Genomic DNA, 17,933 nt, shown 5'->3' with positions numbered 1-17,933 from the left:
AAATCAGAACTCACACTGCACACCCACTTACAGGCTTTCTTTATTTTTGGAGATGCTTTCACATCTTTCCAAAGATTTCGCTGGGTGATGCACGAGAAAATAGTTTTTGTTTTTGGAAAGAGGTCATGTAAATTTGTTAAATCTTTTTTCACATTTGAGGCCCATGCAGTACCCTCTGGTATACACCTTTTTGGTCAGGGATTCATCTGACAGCAAGATAATGACCCAAAACATACCTCCAGACTATGTCAGAACTACCTTAGAAGAAAAGAACAAGACGGTAGGCTTCAAATCATGGAATGGCCAGCACAGTCTCCAGACTTAAACCCCATCGAGCTGGTTTGGGATGAACTGGACAGAAGGGTGAAAGCAAAGCAACCCACAAGTGCAACACATTTGTGGGAACTTCTACAACAGTGTTGGGAAGAACTTTCCGAACAATATTTGATTTCCATTGTAGAAAGAATGCCACGAGTGTGTTCGGCTGTTATATCTGCAAAAGGTTGCTGCTTTGAGGAGTCATTTAGATTAAATTTTGTTAAAACGATTCTATGATTTCTTTTTTATCTCCAATTGTTTATTTGTTCTATGCTTTAATTTCAGAGTACATTGAGACATTAAACTGCGTACATTTCAATAAAAACTGAAAAATTTGAGGTGTTCTAAAACTTTTGACAGGTAGTGTATTAAAACCTTGCTTTCTCTGTTAACGCTGGCAGGCGCAATACACAGGGCGAGGCAATCCACACACAGGCGGAGGGCGGGCGCGAACCCAGGACCTCTCTCACTCCAGCATAGCACTGATACCGCTGTACAAAAGAGCCGGCTCTGCGGTGGTTTGAGGTAAAAAGACAATGTCTCCTGTCACCTCCAGTGCACCAGCACAAAATATCCCTGAGATTACAGGAGACACGCCTGTCACGGGTCCATCAGATACATCATCTGTCATCTCCACTCCTCTGGACTCTACAGTTCCTGAGGATCCAACAAACAGTCCATCCACTGCCCCCGCGTCTGTGACCCCTCCTGGAGAGATAAAGATAGACTCAGTAGATATTGACTCCGTCTCTCTGAGCTGTGGAAAACCTGGAAATATGGATGGGATCCCACACAACTTTTACATTATCTACGCTAGCTCTGATGAGTGACCAAGATATGACCACTACTGCACCCTCTAATTTTACTGTCATCTCTAAGCGGAGACCAGGAGAGAGTACAGCTTCACAGTCACCACAGTGCTGGAGAATGGGATCCAGAGCACTCCTGTTTCAGCAGCTGTCTGCACAAGTAAAAGTTATTTATTTATAAATATTCTTTTGAATAGCAGTCTCAATCTACTTTGCCGTTACATCAATTCTCTTTTCTATTAGAGAACCATCTCCTCCTGGACAGATAAAGAAAGAGTCAATAGGAAGTAACTCTGTCTCTCTGAGCTGGGCCACTCCTCTTGGTATAGATGGGATCCCACACAGCTTTAAAATAACTTTCTGCCGCTCTGATGAGAGTGACCAAGACTCAATCACTGCACCCTCCAATTCCACTCTCATCTCTGAGCCGAGACCTGGGAGAGAGTAGAGCTTCACAGTAACCACAGTGCTGGAGAATGGGACCCAGAGCACGCCTGTTTCAACATCTGCCTGTACAAGTAAGGATCAGTTCTCTCCAACTCAGGTTATTAGCATTACAGATTATCTCTACTTCCTTTTTGTCTCATTCCAGCTCATGCATGTCTTGTATTTCATACATTTGTGATGATACACAAATCACATATGTGATGAAGAAAAGGCTCTGACACTTGACCTAGAGAGTTACAGTTAGTATCATTTTAAAGAATTGTTTCAAGGGCCAAACGGGAATTAATTGATGCAAGCCTTTGATTAAAAAAAAAAAAAAAAAAGAGTCTATCCCCCCCCCCCCCCCCCCCAGTGTTGGAAAATTGACACTAAAAGTATGCAACAGTGGAACTGACTGACTGCAACAGGGATTGCAAATCCATATATCCTACAATATACAAACTCAGTATAGAGTGGTTACATGTTGCAGTAAACAAGTGGGCTTTACTCAGCAGAAACAATTGCACCTGGATATGTTTTGATCTCTATTTAAAGGTTGTGATTCTCAAGGACAGACAAACTCTCATACAGCAGTAACAGAGGGGTTATTGCTTTTTAAACTTCAGGCCATTTGTTGTCCAGTGTTGCTAGAGAATGATAAGACATCAGCTTAGAACACTTGACCGTAATTCAATAATAGCTTTCTTTTGTTGCTGAAATAAAAAATAAATGACTGACTTTGTTTGTCAAAATCAATAATTATTATTATTATTATTATTATTATTATTAGTAGTAGTAGTAGTAGTAGTAGTATTACTATTATTAATTATATATTTGGCAGACGCCTTTATTCAAGGCTACTTACAGGTGTTGCAGGGCATTACATCTGCAGTGTAATAGCCAGTGTCAGGCATCTACATTGCTTGTATAAACCAAGCAGCCTACACTCAGAACACAGTTTTCTCACATTCCAATAGGAATTGAATAGGGTATTGTTGCATCTCATGTGTTCCAAATCTAGTCAACAAAGCATTTTTATATGTAAAAAAAAAAGACACACTGCTGCTCCAAAGTAAGCTAAGTGGATACCTGTTACTGCTTCCCTTTCAGAAACATCTCTAGAAGATGTGCTGTGCAAGCTGGGACTGGAGAACTGCTTCCCAGACAGGATTACGTTGAGTACGGTCCTTGGGATCGGATCAGAGTGTATTACTGATAAACAGATTCAGTCACTAAAGAAACTTCCCTGGTGCTTTCTGAAAAGACTAATGATGGTAAATGTGACAGCTCGGAGTACCAAGTGCAGTGCTGCTGAGACAGATACAGACTCGGCATTGCAAGACCTTGATAGTGTTCTTGAATTTATTGATAGTAATGATGATCAAGAGAGTAATACAATCAATCCACTTGATCTCATAACAGCACTCCTGTGCTCAGATAGCTTCCTGCAGCAGGTAATGATGTCAAAAATGTCGCTGTGCCAATTTGCTGTACCTCTCTTGCTCCCCGAATGCCGTGGGCCATGTGAGACATTGTAAAGAAGTTTAGACCCTGTTCATTAGTCGACTCGAATGGGCTTGTAGAAGACAGTATAGTCAGCACTGCCATGCCAATGATCTCTTGTCAGGCTGGGTGACTGCAGTTTTTCAAAGTCTCAGATTCTGAATCAGGTTCTCAGCAACCTCCAGCAGTACCATGACGTCTTTATCCATTGTGATGTGGAATGTGGCGACGTTACACGGAGAATTGCAAACGGTCTAGTTGAAATAGGTTGGTACCTTATTTGTGGAAAGAACAACTTTTATGTCAAACATCCTCGACAGTCTTCATATTTTTTGACAGTATTGCAGAGAGTGAGTGTGATCTCTTGTCCTCTGCAGGAAATATTAAAGCCCAATGGTTTTTCGTTGCAAATTTTCCAAAGAAGACAGAGAAAAATGTAAACTCTCTGAAACACTTGGCATCAAAGTTAAAATTAAGTGGAAAGCAGATCTTATTTAAGGAACAGCAGACCAATGATGCAGACTTTGTGTCAAAACTGTGCTTAACTATGAATAATATCATGGAAAATTGTCAACAAAAAAATGACCATTGAAGGCACGTCTGTTGAAGCACATGAATTGGGGATCTCTGTAGATGAAGACTGCACTGAATGTCAGAATGCTAAGAGAAATGCTGCAGAAATCACATCTAGAATCAATGTGGTGCGATATAAAGAGGATCAGTTGCCTTTGCAAGGGAAGCTTTGGAAGGAGCTGGCTAAAATAGAAAAGGAGGAGTGCAGACTACAGAAGGCAGGAGACTAGCCTATTGAAGAATAGAAATACAATCTGCAAAGTGAAAAACAGAAACTGAGACAACAGCAAAGCAGTAAAAATATATCTGAAGCAAAGAAGAGCGATCCTATTTTCTGAAATGGATGAGGATGAACTTGGATGTTACTGCACAAAAGAAACTTTCTGGTCTTCGTGATGAATACAAAAAAGTGTTGCAAGTTGTCAGAGAGCAAAGTGATAGTTGCAGACTTGGATAGACAAATAAACAGCTCTTTAGGAATGAAACATTTCATGCGTGAGATGGGGCAGCTTTATGAAGCAGTGTGCTCCCTTCTTGACAATTCTGAATCCCGCCAGCAGTTTGAACATCTTCCCAGTTAGGGGGCAGATCTGCTATTGGATGGCTTCCCTCTTTAGCTGCTGGATGGAGATGCATCAAATATCCCTCTAATATGGGCAACTGATGTTCTAATTGAGCTCCAAAGGAAAGTCCAACACAAGAGCAGGCTGCTGGTTGTAACAGTGTTGGGAGTCCAAAGCACTGGGAAGTCTACCCTCCTCAACACAATGTTTGGGGTTCAGTTTGCAGTTAGCAGTGGCAGATGCACAAGAGGAGCCATCATGCTGTTAATCAAAGTCAAACAGGATCTTAAAGAAGAGCTGAACTGCGATTTTATCTTGGTAACTGACACTGAAGGTCTAAAATCTCCAGAGTTGGCACAACTAGAAGACAGCTATGAACATGACAATGAGCTTGCAACACTGGTCGTTGGATTGAGTGATGTCACCATAATAAACATTGCAATGGAGAACTCCACAGAGATGAAGGATACCCTACAGATCATGCTGCATGCCTTTCTTAGAATGAAGGAAGTGGGAAAGAAACCAAACTGTCAGTTTGTGCACCAGAATGTGGGGGACGTGTCTGCTCATGATAACAATGCAAGAGACAGGAATAAGCTTCTACAACGGCTGAATGAGTTGACACAGGCAGCTGCCAGGATGGAAAAGAAAGGAGATAATAGAAAATTCACTGATATAATGGAGTATGATGCAAAGAAAAATAACTGGTACATCCCAGGCCTGTGGCATGGTAACCCTCCAATGGCTCCAGTGAACACCGGCTACAGTGAGACTGTGTATCAGTTCAAGAAGAGCTTGATTGAGGTTTTGAAAAATGCCAACAAGCAAAAACCTCCTGCACCAGTTACAGAGTTCCTGGAGTGGGTGGGGAGTTTGTGGAAAGCCGTTAAATATGAGAATTTCATCTTCAGCTTCAGAAATAGTCTTGTGGCTGAGGCTTACAGTAATCTGTGTTGAGTTTAATAAATGGGAATGGGACTTCCGGAATCACATGTACAACTGGTTGGCAAAAGCCGAGACAATTATTTCTAACCTTCACTCCTCAAACTATGAAGACTTTTCCAGCAGTTTAAAAGCCGAGGCATCTGCCGAATTGTTAAAGGAAGAAAAAGGAATTCTGGAGAATCTGACAGATTATTATCAGAAAAATAATGGCCATGTTAATCTTGTGGAAAAGCACAGATGAGACTTTGTGAGCTGCATTAAAAGTCTTCAGAGAGAAATTGAACGCTCCATCAACAACAAATGTGAGAACACCATTGCTATACACAAAGGGATGAAGAAAATGTACGATAACTGGGAAGAATACACAGCAGTAATTGAAGAGAAAGTACAGAGCTTACTTGAGACATGTAGGGAAAGAAAGTCCTTTGTCTGGAGAGGAGCTGGAGAAAGATTTTGAAGAAATGTGGAATCAGACAGTCTCTGAACTGAAGTTTCAAGCTTTAGAGACACGTGCTGTTGCATCAGACATACTGAATAAATTGAAAATAAATTTAGAAAGGCACGGTAATCAAATTCAGAAGGAATTAAGTGAGAAAAAACACTTCATTCCAAGTGCGAAGCACTTTGAAAGCTCAGACTCCCAGAAAATGAAAGAGCAGCCAGCAAAAATGAAACAGTCTTTTGTAAATCAGTCCATGAAGCTGTTCAGAAGACAACCTGAAGAGTGTTTAGGAAATCAATTGGAAAACAAAGCAAGGCAAAGAGAAGGCAAGAGCAATAATAGAAAATTGTAGGCAGTTTGTTACAAATAAAGCACAGAGTAAAACCAGTTACTGTGATATATACAATGGAGTTGCTGCAAATGATAGATAAAGAGTTGAAAAATGGAGACATGAATGAAGACCAATGCCAAATTTGAACTCGATCTAAAGCTCCACTTCTGTGGCTACGCTGCCAGGGAATTTCAGAAGATGCATGAGGACTTCAATGAAACAAATGACCCCAAGAAAGCGCTGGAAAAGTTGACCTCAGTACTTTTCAAACTTCATTGATCCTTACCATGAGAAGGATCAGTGCAGAAAAACAGCCGAATTCACTGAGCGTTGCCTCAAGCCTGTAAGAGGGAGTATGTCAACAAAGCCCTTGGGATAGACACTGTAGATGAAATGTTGAGTGGTCCACAATCTGCGAAATACAGCTCCCGGTCGTTTTTCCAGTTCTCCATATTAAAGCAGCTTCTGGATGAAGATAATTTCAGAATCTATATGAAGTACGTTAGTAACTATGAAACTTTCATAAAGGGCTGGATATTGGATCAGATTGTTGAGAGTCTTTCAAAAGATACTAAGATTGGGGATTTAGAAGCCAAACGTCTTGAAACAATAACAAAAATTCAAGCAGCTATTGAAAATGCACAGAAGGAAACTGCTGAGCACCAAACCACGTCAAGGTTTATCCAGAGGCTCTGCAGCAATCTGGATAAGGACCTCGTGATCTCCAGGGAGGAGGAGTTAGGAGCAGTGCTGTTTCTAAAGAATTCAAACAATAAGGAGTTTGCTCAATATCTACAGGTTCTTGTGAATAAACTGCCAGGTACTCCAAGGGCTGAATTTTCTCAAGGTTGTGATGTTGAGAAGAAACTGATCAATCTGCCATTCAAGCCACAGGACGAGCTGTTCAAGAGGGTGTTTGGTTGTGGGAAGCTGTGTCCATTCTTCAAGGTCCCCGGTGAGGCAGGAGGCCAGGCCCACACTGTACACCACGCATCAGTGCATCGACCACAAGGGCTGGGTAAGTACAGATATGAAAGCTCTGAAAAGCTCTGCGTAAATATGTGCTCAACTGATGTACACAGTAATCAGACATAAGAGTCTTGAATCAGACTGGAAGGCTCATCCCTATAAAAGACTATCGTAAACTCTACCCTGACTGGAATATTGCCCCGGATCCCGGTATCGAAGCCTCTGACTACTGAAAGTACGTGCTGACTAGATTTAAAGAAATTGCAGTGGAGTACAAGGCCAATCCTGCTGACGTTTTCCAGAATGGAAAAAAATAACAAAAAGAAATGCAATGAAAAGTCTGAATAAGTTGTTCAATGTTAAAGCATAAGCTGCCCAACCTCCAGGTAAATACAATGCTCATCTCACTGGAATGAAAGGAGTTTAAGTGGGCACAAAGATACCTCCGAACTTTCTGATGGCAATAAATAAATACATTTAATGTTAGATTTTGAAAAAAAAAAAATTTAAGTTAGTTTGTTTTCTTGGTGTATTTTCTCTGTTTTGAGAAATATCTTCATTCTTTCCCAGACTTCTTTAAAATAATTTGCCATGATGAAATCAGCTTTAGCAGTAATAATACTAGGCAGGTTGTCATGATTGTGTGATTGGTAAACTTTTTAATGCTCCAAGCGTTATAGAATTTAGTTTTATACAGAGGAAAATACATGTCTGTATAAAATAAGATAGGGACCAAAGTGTACCTGAATAAGTGGAAAACACAAATTAGTATGCATAACAATATATCCCTGTGCCAACAGGCAAAAAAGTAACATTACACACCAACCGATATATCCATTGTTCAGAGGCAGAGGGAGCGGGTTTAAAAAAGTCACTGATCTGGGTTTGAGTTTGTAATATGTAACAGCTTTCTCACTCCGACTGCCAGGCGAGGGTTAAGTCTGCTTTCTGGTAGCTTGTCATTGGTTTCCAAAGCAGGGACAATGTCCATGAGTTGACGAACTTCACAAAGATCGCTGCTGCATATTTTGTTTCTCATTTTAGTTTAGTCAATCAGGGTCAAAGTAGTAAAACCACATCTCTCATTTCATATTCTGATTTAATACAGACCTAGATAACCCCACCAAATTTGTTTTTTGGTGCAACTTCTATGTGGCACTGTGACAGACAGAATGATTCTTGCTGATAAATTTCCCTCCCGGCCTGTGAGGGCGCTGTGTAAAGGGAACAGTGCCCTGGACTGGATGGCCAGACAATTCATTCCCAGGGTTAGACTAAAGTTGGCCATCTAGAAAGGGGGAGGAGCTACTGTACACAAAATCATCGACCCGAAAGGGAAACGATGCAGCAGCCGTGGATTGGAGGAGCCGTTGCAATCGTTAACCAAGGGGACGTGATTGACGGTATAAACGGGGACATAGTGAAGTGATCTGTTCCTTTGTTATGGTTAACGCTAACTGGAAGGAGACCCGTATTGTTTATTGCGAGTTTTTTTGTTTTTGTCTTGTCTAACTATACTTGTTTGTTGTTTAGATGGCTAACACGATCTGGAGCTGTCGCTACAGGCCACCACAAAACCCAGACAACGCTGCACTTTGTTTCATGATAAATTGTATTTGCACCACGAGCACTAAAGCACTCACTTTGGATTGGTGACCGTGTTTGTATATTGTGGGTGTATTAAAGGCTGCGTTTCAGGACTGAACAGCTGGGTTAAACTGTGTAGTACACACCCTTGTGCACTACCATTCATTATTATTTACTGGTTGTCATCAGACTTTGGATTATAACTAAAATACCCTTGCACCTAGATTATTGTTGTCTGTTTGTTATTGACCATCACATCACTCCTACACATGCACACCACTTTGTCACATTGCCCTAAACCAATGCAGGACTGGTACAAAAGCTACCCTCCATACAGCGCACTGCAGTATGAGCATGAAGCAAACACAACAGCACACCAACCCCAACCCTAAACCCAACCCTAACCACTCTCTCAGAGCGCACTGCAGTACAATGAAAATGAAGCAAACACAACAGCACATCAGAGCAGCTGCTTTGATATGAACAGAAACTTCATGAGCCACACAATGCATTTTTTGCTCTTTGTACGCAGTGGAATTTGAAATGATGAAATGACCAGAATGCGTCTTGCTGACTGGGTTTGAGGAGCCTGTGTCACTAACTGGGAATGCTAAATTAATCCCGGGAGAGTCCAGTGGGAGATGACAACATGAATATTTTTGTTTATGGAATTATATTGTACTGCAAATTGTTTTCAATGAATGATACTGATGAAATGAGAGAATTTTAACTACAAGCAAGCACGTCACATATTCACATAAAAAACGAGTTTCTGGTCATGTTAAGATACTCTACTTGCCGTATTGGGGAGTAACGCATTACGTAATGCAAGTAACTTGTAACTGTAGAAGATTACTTTTTAAAAGTACCTTTCCCAACACTTCTAGTGAAATATAATAATAACCAAAACATAAGATGACACAACGAAGCTTACTCATCAATTTAACAGAATTTACACCTAAATAAAACTATATAATGTCTTACAACTTCACCACCCCTAGAAGAAAGCCTATCTTACAAACTTTAGGTGCTGCAGACAAGCGTAGAAAGTATGTCTGAAATATTACTGGCCAGTAAACCAACAGTGTAGAATCCTAGTGCCGGCTTCTTTAGAGTACATTTAGACTCCAAAGAAATGATATGATCGGCTAACCTTTTAACATTGTAATGTTATTTTTTCACAAATCATGAGGTGAAGAGAGATGTGCAGAAATCCGTTACCGTTCCGTTGCCAAACTTAAGTGGTCACAGCTAAAGTGGATGGGAGCCAAAAACTAAATAAGCATCAAGCTGCATCTCTTTACACTTGCTATAAAGATGTCTGCACTCTTTTAACAGCTTCTTTGTTGTGTCTCACTTCATTTCCTCTCAATCCTGTTCAAACTCCATTGGCTGCCATGTTGTGGTACAAGGTGGGCACGCCACCTCATGAGGTGTACTCTCAATATATGGGTAGAACTGAAACCAGAGAGTGTAATTGGTCAACCCCAACATACCAAACATGTGCCTTCCTGTCTAAAAATGGTAATCTTGTTCCTGATTGGTGGAAGCAGCTCCCAGGCAGAGGCTGTGTCTCCGTCACAGGTGAGGTGTGTGAAGCATCTGTTCAGTTGCCGAAGGTCTTCAGTGAGGGTGAATCGACGAGGTTCCCTCAGGTCCTGTGAGGAATGGAGAGTCGCCTCAGAGTTTCATTCTTCTGTCTTTCAGTCCTGCTTCTTCACAAGACAGCCGGTAGGTTTGACACACTTACTTTTCTCTTAATTGTCTGCTTGGGATTTAATTCATGTTTAAACAGCATAGACCCATAATACCAATAAATAAACATAACTGCATTCATATTATTGCCATGATCCTGATCCCTAGCTCTTTTTAAGATTAGCGCTAACAGGGTCACATTCATTTCTGCCAAAAAAATGAATAGGTTTTTTTATACTAAACCTTTTTACCTGTCTTTTCCCAATTTTATTATCTTGAAATGTTTCTAGTTTTAATTATTTTGTGTTGGTATCATAGTTCTAGTTTTAGTTATATATAAAAAAATAGTCAATATCTATAAACGTGTTATAAAATGTTAAACAAGTATTATAATTAACAAAGTGTTTACACTTAACAGGTTATTAATGTTACTAACAATGAATACATTCAATAACACATCTTTAAATTCGAGTTTTATAGATGGATCCTTAAAATGTATAACGTATTTCTAGAAACTTTTGACAAAATTATTTTAATACAAAATCAGAGAGTAGTCTTCATGTCAAAATGTGCATCTGAATTTATCAGATGCTTTCTTTATTGTAACACAACATATCTGGATAGTTTGAAGTCAAATCAGTTAGATTTTTTCGCAAATAACGCTGAATCAGCTAGGCTGGTTAGTAAAACATTGAATCCTTTTGTATGGAGAATCTCAGTAGCTAAGGCTCATGGTTCATCAACTGATTCAGTTGTATTGAGTTTGCCCACTAATGATGATAAACAAACTACAAGTTAGGTGCCTGCCGATATGAAAAACAGTAAGTTTTGGCCCCCTACTGTATTCTGGATGAATGGCATCCCTTCTAAAGGGTCTCCATGTGAGCAGAAAGAAGTGTATAGTAACAATGTGTACAGATCCAGAACTATTGTACATGGTGCAGACATAACTGACACATAAATTAAAACATAATCCTCTTGTTAATTGTGCATGTAATATGTGCCAAAGCAAGTCATCAGTGACTGGGCTCAGACTTTGTCTGGCATGCAGTCATTTGGCTTTCTCTCATTTAAATGTAAACCCAAAAAGATATTAAGAGGATTGAATGCATGAGTTGTGAAAGGGTCACTTAGTAAAATGGGCGCATCTGGGAAAATTAGAATGTGAGGAAGGTGTCCCTACTAAGCGTGTACAAGTGTCTTGTAGGTACGAAGTAAGGGCCATGGCGACTCACACCTGTGATGCGAGACGATGGATTCAAGAGCCTATTGTCGTGTTCACTGAGCCTACCCGAGTGGAACCTGAGACCGAAGTGGAGTCTTGCTGGGAGTGAGCTGAAACCCCGGACATGGATTGGAGAATTTAAAATGAAATGTATTAATGCAATAATGTGTTATAATCCTTTATATTGTTTTATAATCTTTAGTTTGGAAAATTGTGTAAGTGTGTAATTAAAAGTAACATGTAATGCTGTTTTAATTCTTAATTGTGAAACTTATGTATTTTCTTTATATAAAATCATGCAGTAGAAGCTGGTATAGTTTGATACAAGGGGCCAGTTTTTAGGCAGTTCCTTAAAGATGGGCTTGATTCCCAGAATTGAATGCTAAGTTTCTGCAGCACCCTTTTTAGCCTAAGAAAATGTTGTTAAATGTTGAAATAAGGTTTAATATGCTTGCTTTTTACTATAAACTATTTGTGCATGCAAGACCATATGCTTAACACTGCCTGTTATAATCTACATGAAATTGTTTCTCATCAAGATAGGTTCGCATTTAAAATAGTTAGTAATCGTGTTCTACAGGATGTAAACTGTCTAGTTTGACTCTCAGTTAAAAGATGATGCAACATAGAGACATTGTTTGAAATATAAAATAAGCTTAAAGTAATTAAGAAAAATAGAAGATGGGTTTTAAGAAAGTAAAAACTTTATAACTTGCTGTGAGCCTGTCTTGAAGTCATGCCAGAAAGTGAAGGGATAGTTGGCATGAAGAGCGGAGTTCTCTTATCAAACAGCGTCAAGGTTAGAGAGTGTCTTCTCACCATAGAAAAATTGGAAAAAACCTTGATTATCAGAGGATTTTCTCAGCTAGTCTCTTATTAAAATAAATAACTCTTGGGTTTCATAAGAAAGTTATTTTTGGCTCAGATTAAATTTACTGAGGTGAACCAATATTGAAAACTGTGTAAAATGCAGCAGCAAAGCGCACCGAGCGCGTGCTGCAGCTCAGACAAACAGAGGTGATAAAACAGGGGGAAAAACAAGGTCAAAGTAGGAGACACATAACACACAAATGAAAAACAGATATATTTTAGTTTCATATCTAAAAGTATGAAAAGGGTAGAATGATTATTTATATGGATCTTTACACCAGGAGAATTTGTTGAAATGACAGTTTTACAGGTTGTGATGTAATACATTTAAAATGCCATTCTGACCCAGAAATCAAAGATATCTGTAGAATATAATCCAAATAAAACTATTTATAATTATAGTATCCTGAATCCTAGAACTAAATAAGATTTTTTTTTTTTTTTTTCTAGTTTTATTTAAAGTAATAAATAGATCTGTTATAAATAGTGGATGACACTTAAATGTAATTAAATAGCCAATTATTATAAATTACAAATATTGAACTATACACCCACAACTCACAATTAAAATGTTTAATATAAATTTGTTATTAAAAACCAATACATTTAACACTTTTCCTGATTTAAAGGGGGAAATTGCCTCGAAATAAAACCTGTAATAAACATGAGTTATATTCAAGTTGTGTTGTCGTAATACACAGATCCATCATAAAATATTTTATAATCAATTATAATTGACATAAAAAGCTGTCTTTCAGCATTACACTAGTGTATTAAAATGTTTGTGTTTTTATATAAGCTGTTATTAAGCATCAGCACATTTTAATACCACATGTATAGATGTGTTATAGCTAGAGCTCCATCAAATAAATGATGGAAAGAACATCCGAGAAGAACATTTTATAACATTGATAAAACATAGTCAAAACCATTGCTTTAATGCAATACATTTTCTTTTTTGTAATGCCTATAGCTTTACTACACTGTAAAATAAAATACCATATTTATGGTAGAATTACCTTAATATTTACCATATTTTAATGGTAAAAGTTGTTCAATATTAGTGTAATAGTATGTACCTTTACTAACACAGAACTATACACTAGAATCAATCTACAAATACATCAATATTAAGGTAAATATTAAGGTTAATGTACCTTACAAATACACTATTTTAAAGTGGAAAGCTAGTCACATTTAACATGTAGATTTGTACTTTGTGAAAATTATTATTGCTTGACTTGGATCTTACCAAAATCTAAGACCGCCTCGACATGAAACCTGTATTTAAAAAGAAAGTTATTTTTTTTGGCGCGAGCATGCAGATTTGAGAACGTGTTCTGATTAAGTTTGAGGTGAACCGATATAGAATGCTGTGCAAACTACAGCAGCAAACCACACTGAGAGTGTGCTGCCGCTCAGACAAGCTAATAGAGGGGATAAAGCAGGGAGAAAACATAACCAAAAAGCAGTGTAAATTGTAACATTTCAGGTGGGCACTGTAAGATACTCCATTTACATATTACTCTATATAGAACCTTTTAAGGTTCTTTGGAGAGCTTCATATTTGGAACCCCAAAAAGCGCTATAGAAACATTTTAAAGGGTTAATTTGCAAGAACCCCAAGGGGTTCATTGGATTGATCCTGAAGGGTTTATTTTAGAAACCCTGTCAAGGGCTGGATCACAGTACCCTTTTATAGAACCACTTCTCACTTACACCACTCATATCTTGTAAAGCACTTTGTGATGGTGGACCACTATGAAAGGTGCTATATAAAAATAAATATTATTAATATTATTATTGGGAACTTCAATGACTATTGATTGTTCTCAAAGGAACACACAACTTCATTAATAAGTTTTTCCAGACACCTATGAGTAACTGTGGGGTCTTAAGAACATAAGAAAGTTTACAAACGAGAGGAGGCCATTCGGCCCATCTTGCTCGTTTAGTTGTTAGTAGCTTATTGATCCCAAAATCTCATCAAGCAGCTTCTTGAAGGATCCCAGGGTGTCAGCTTCAACAACATTACTGGGGAGTTGATTCCAGACCCTCATGATTCTCTGTGTAAAAAAGTGCCTCCTATTTTCTGTTCTGAATGCCCCTTTGTCTAATCTCCATTTGTGACCCCTGGTCCTTGTTTCAGGCTGAAAAAGTCCCTTGGGTCGACACTGTCAATACTTTTTAGTATTTTGAATGCTTGAATTAGGTCGCCACGTAGTCTTTGTTCAAGACTGAACAGATTCAATTTTAGCCTGTCTGCATATGACATGCCTTTTAAGCCTGGTATAATTCTGGTCGCTCTTCTTTGCACTCTTTCTAGAGCAGCAATATCTTTTTTATAGCGAGGTGACCAGAACTGCACACAATATTCAAGATGAGGTCTTACTAGTGCATTGTACAGTTTTAACATTACTTCCCTTGATTTAAATTCGACACTTTTCACAATGTATCCGAGCATCGTTAGCCTTTTTTATAGCTTCCCCACATGGTCTAGATGAAGACATTTCTGAGTCAACAAAAACTCCTAGGTCTTTTTCATAGATTCCTTCTCCAATTTCAGTATCTCCCATATGATATTTATAATGTACATTTTTATTTCCTGCATGCAGTACCTTACACCTCTATTAAATGTCATTTGCCATGTGTCTGCCCAGTTCTGAATCTTGTCTAGATCATTTTGAATGACCTTTGCTGCTACAACAGTGTTTGCCACTCCTCCTACTTTTGTGTCGTCTGCAAATTTAACAAGTTTGCTTACTATACCAGAATCTAAATCATTAATGTAGATTAGGAATAGCAGAGGACCTAATACTGATCCCTGTGGTACACCACTGGTTACCACACTCCATTCTGAGGTTTTTCCTCTAATCAGTACTTTCTGTTTTCTACATGTTAACCACTCCCTAATCCATGTACATGTGTTTCCTTGAATCCCAACTGCGTTCAGTTTGAGAATTAATCTTTTGTGCGGGCTTTCTGGAAATCTAAATAAACCATGTCATATGCTTTGCAATTATCCATTATCGATGTTGCATCCTCAAATCAAGCAAGTTAGACACGATCTCCCTTTCCTAAAGCCTTGTTGACGGTCTCCCAGGACCCTGTTTTCCAGTCTGTCGGTACCACCCCTGTGTCAAGAGACTGCTGCATGATCTTGGTTAGCGGTTTGTAAATTACTTCTTTCATTTCTTTGAGTACTACTGGGAGGATCTCATCTGGCCCAGGGGATTTGTTTATTTTAAGAGCTCCTAGTCCCTTTAACACTTCTGCCTCAGTTATGCTAAAGTTATTTAAAACTGGATAGGAACTGGATGACATGTGGGCATGTTGTCAGTATCTTCCTTTGTAAAAACTTGTGAAAAGTAATCATTTAATATATTTGCTATTTTTTTTTCTTCATCTACGATTTTGCCATTTGTATCTCTTAAACATTTAATCTCCTCTTTGAATGTTCGCTTGCTGTTGTAATATTGGAAAAACATTTTGGAATTGGTTTTAGCTCCCTTAGCAATGTTCATTTTTATTTCTCTCTTGGCCTTTCTAACTTTCTTTTTGACTTGCGTTTGCAGTTCTGTGTACTCTTTCTGCGTACTTTCTTTTTGGTCCTTTAATGCTCTATAAAGTACCTTTTTTTTTTTTTTACTGAATATTTTTTTTTAATTGATCTATTAAACCATTTTGACAATTTAGTTTTACATTTAGATTTGTCTACTTTAGGAATGCAATTGTTTTCCGCCTTTATATGGGGGGGGGGGGGGGGGGGGGGAGGAGGAGAGTTGAAATCCCCCATTAGTATGGCTTCTCCTTTGCTACATGCATTTCTAATGTCATTGTATAACAGATTATTTTGCTCACCGTCTGAATCTGGCGGTCTATAGCATGCTCCTATTATTATGCCCTTTGAATTTTTGTCCGTTATAATGACCCATATTAATTCGGCTTTATTTTCTTTGTCCAGGTTTAACACCTGGGCTTCAAGACTGTTTCTTATGTATAGCGCCACCCCGCCTCCTCTTCTGTCCTGCCTGTCTTTCCTATACAGTGTATACCCACAAATATTATATTCATCCCCATCACTCTGACAACCAAGTTTCTGTAAAGCTTGTGTTGTTTTATTTATTGGTCGAATACATGTTATAACTTTTACTAATGTCTCCTTGTAATCTGTGGACTAATAGACAGCTATTGCTTTAGTACAAAATGTGAATTTAGACCAGTATTATTGTGAGTGTTAGCCAATTTGTAATAAAGCAGTTTCATATCTAAATTGATTTATGCAGTATTAAAAAAGTAAAATACGTTGTATTATTAAATCAATTGATATAATACAAATATAATAAAACATTTTAAACAATAGACATTAACAACATCAAGCAATAACAATAAAAGCAAAAACTGATATTTAACACAAAACTATACAATTTACATTAAAACTTCAGAATTGGGTCAACAATATTTTTGTCGTTTAAATTTTCACAGGATCAGTCACCAAAATATCCCAGCATTGATAGAAATTGTACGGATGGAACAGCAAACTGCATGATGAAGGCCGTCTGGCCTTGTTTTTACAGCTAGGTTTCAGCATTTACACTAATAAGGCTCATTTCTATTTGAAACAGTGAATAACAGCAATCTATAACGCTTAATAAAGATAGTATTGGAAAATATAATATCTGTTCCCCTCCCATAATCTCCCCTCATCCTACAGCACAAACTACTTAAATAATGTCCACGTAATTAAATACAAAAACCAGGGGTGTGAACCTAAGATTTTACAATAAGCTGTAGTTGGCATCTTATGGTCAAAACCCTTTTATAATCCACCATTGATATGACATTGAGCTTTGTTTAATAATGTTGAATTGTTACACTGAGTATCTAAACCTATTTGGAAATAGAATAATATGTAGATTTTATTTTATTTTTTTAAATAACTCTTTATTTAGGTCAAACTACACCAGATATCCTACCTCTTTTATAAGGAAAAGAGGCGTCCCCTTCTCCTTGAACAATGAAGGAAGGCAGAGAACAGCAGCATGTTTCGCTAAACCTAAAACAAAGAAATTGTGGATTAAATTAGACTGTTTGCAATTAAATAACTTGCAGTAAGAATCCATGTGGCTGGGTAGTCCTGCCAGGCTGTTGCCAGCACAGAAGGGGTAGAGCAATGGACACATACATATATTGTGAAAGATTGTCGCTTCTCACGGCGTTCGTTGCCCCTTTAAAAGCAGACCCAGCACACGGAAATGGATTTTTAAAGCGCTGACGCGCACTTTTTAATAAACACAAATGAATACAAACAAAACTGAAACAAACAGAAATAAACACCTAGCTCTCCTTTAGAGCTCTAACTAAACAAACTGGTTCCTAACTGCTCACAGGACGGCTAAGCCACTTACCTGTCACAACAAAACTTAAACTCACGCTGGCTTCACTCAGCACTTCACCTTCAATACGACTGGACACACACGCAGTCGGGCTCTTCACTCAGCAGCCCCGATCAGTCTGGCTGCTTCTCTTAAATACCCTGCGCCTGGCTCTAATTTACAATTACCACCAGGTGCAGGGGATTAACTAAATCATTAAACAATTCAAACAATTCAAACCCTTAGCCCAATTCACCCACAGTGCATTTTCACATGGTTTTAGCACGGAGGAATTTTAACCC

General features: G+C 38.4%; 1 protein-coding gene and 1 pseudogene across 1 annotated transcript in view; both read left to right on the top strand.

The window, feature by feature from the left end:
- The first annotated feature begins 2,824 nt into the window (after window positions 1–2,824).
- Window positions 2,825–7,818, top strand: LOC121305178 (annotated as a pseudogene).
- Window positions 7,819–10,113: 2,295 nt separating this feature from the next.
- LOC121305177 (scavenger receptor cysteine-rich type 1 protein M130-like) overlaps window positions 10,114–17,933 on the top strand; it is a 55,399-nt gene continuing 47,579 nt past the window's right edge. The window contains exon 1 of the mRNA XM_041236721.1: window positions 10,114–10,197. Within this exon, the coding sequence (XP_041092655.1) occupies window positions 10,134–10,197 (64 nt within the window). The 5' untranslated portion in view covers window positions 10,114–10,133. The remainder of the gene's footprint in view (window positions 10,198–17,933) is intronic.

Source organism: Polyodon spathula, chromosome 42 (genome assembly GCF_017654505.1).
Source record: "Polyodon spathula isolate WHYD16114869_AA chromosome 42, ASM1765450v1, whole genome shotgun sequence".
NCBI classification, from domain to species: Eukaryota; Metazoa; Chordata; class Actinopteri; order Acipenseriformes; family Polyodontidae; genus Polyodon; species Polyodon spathula.
This window is presented reverse-complemented; position numbering and strand designations above follow the sequence as displayed.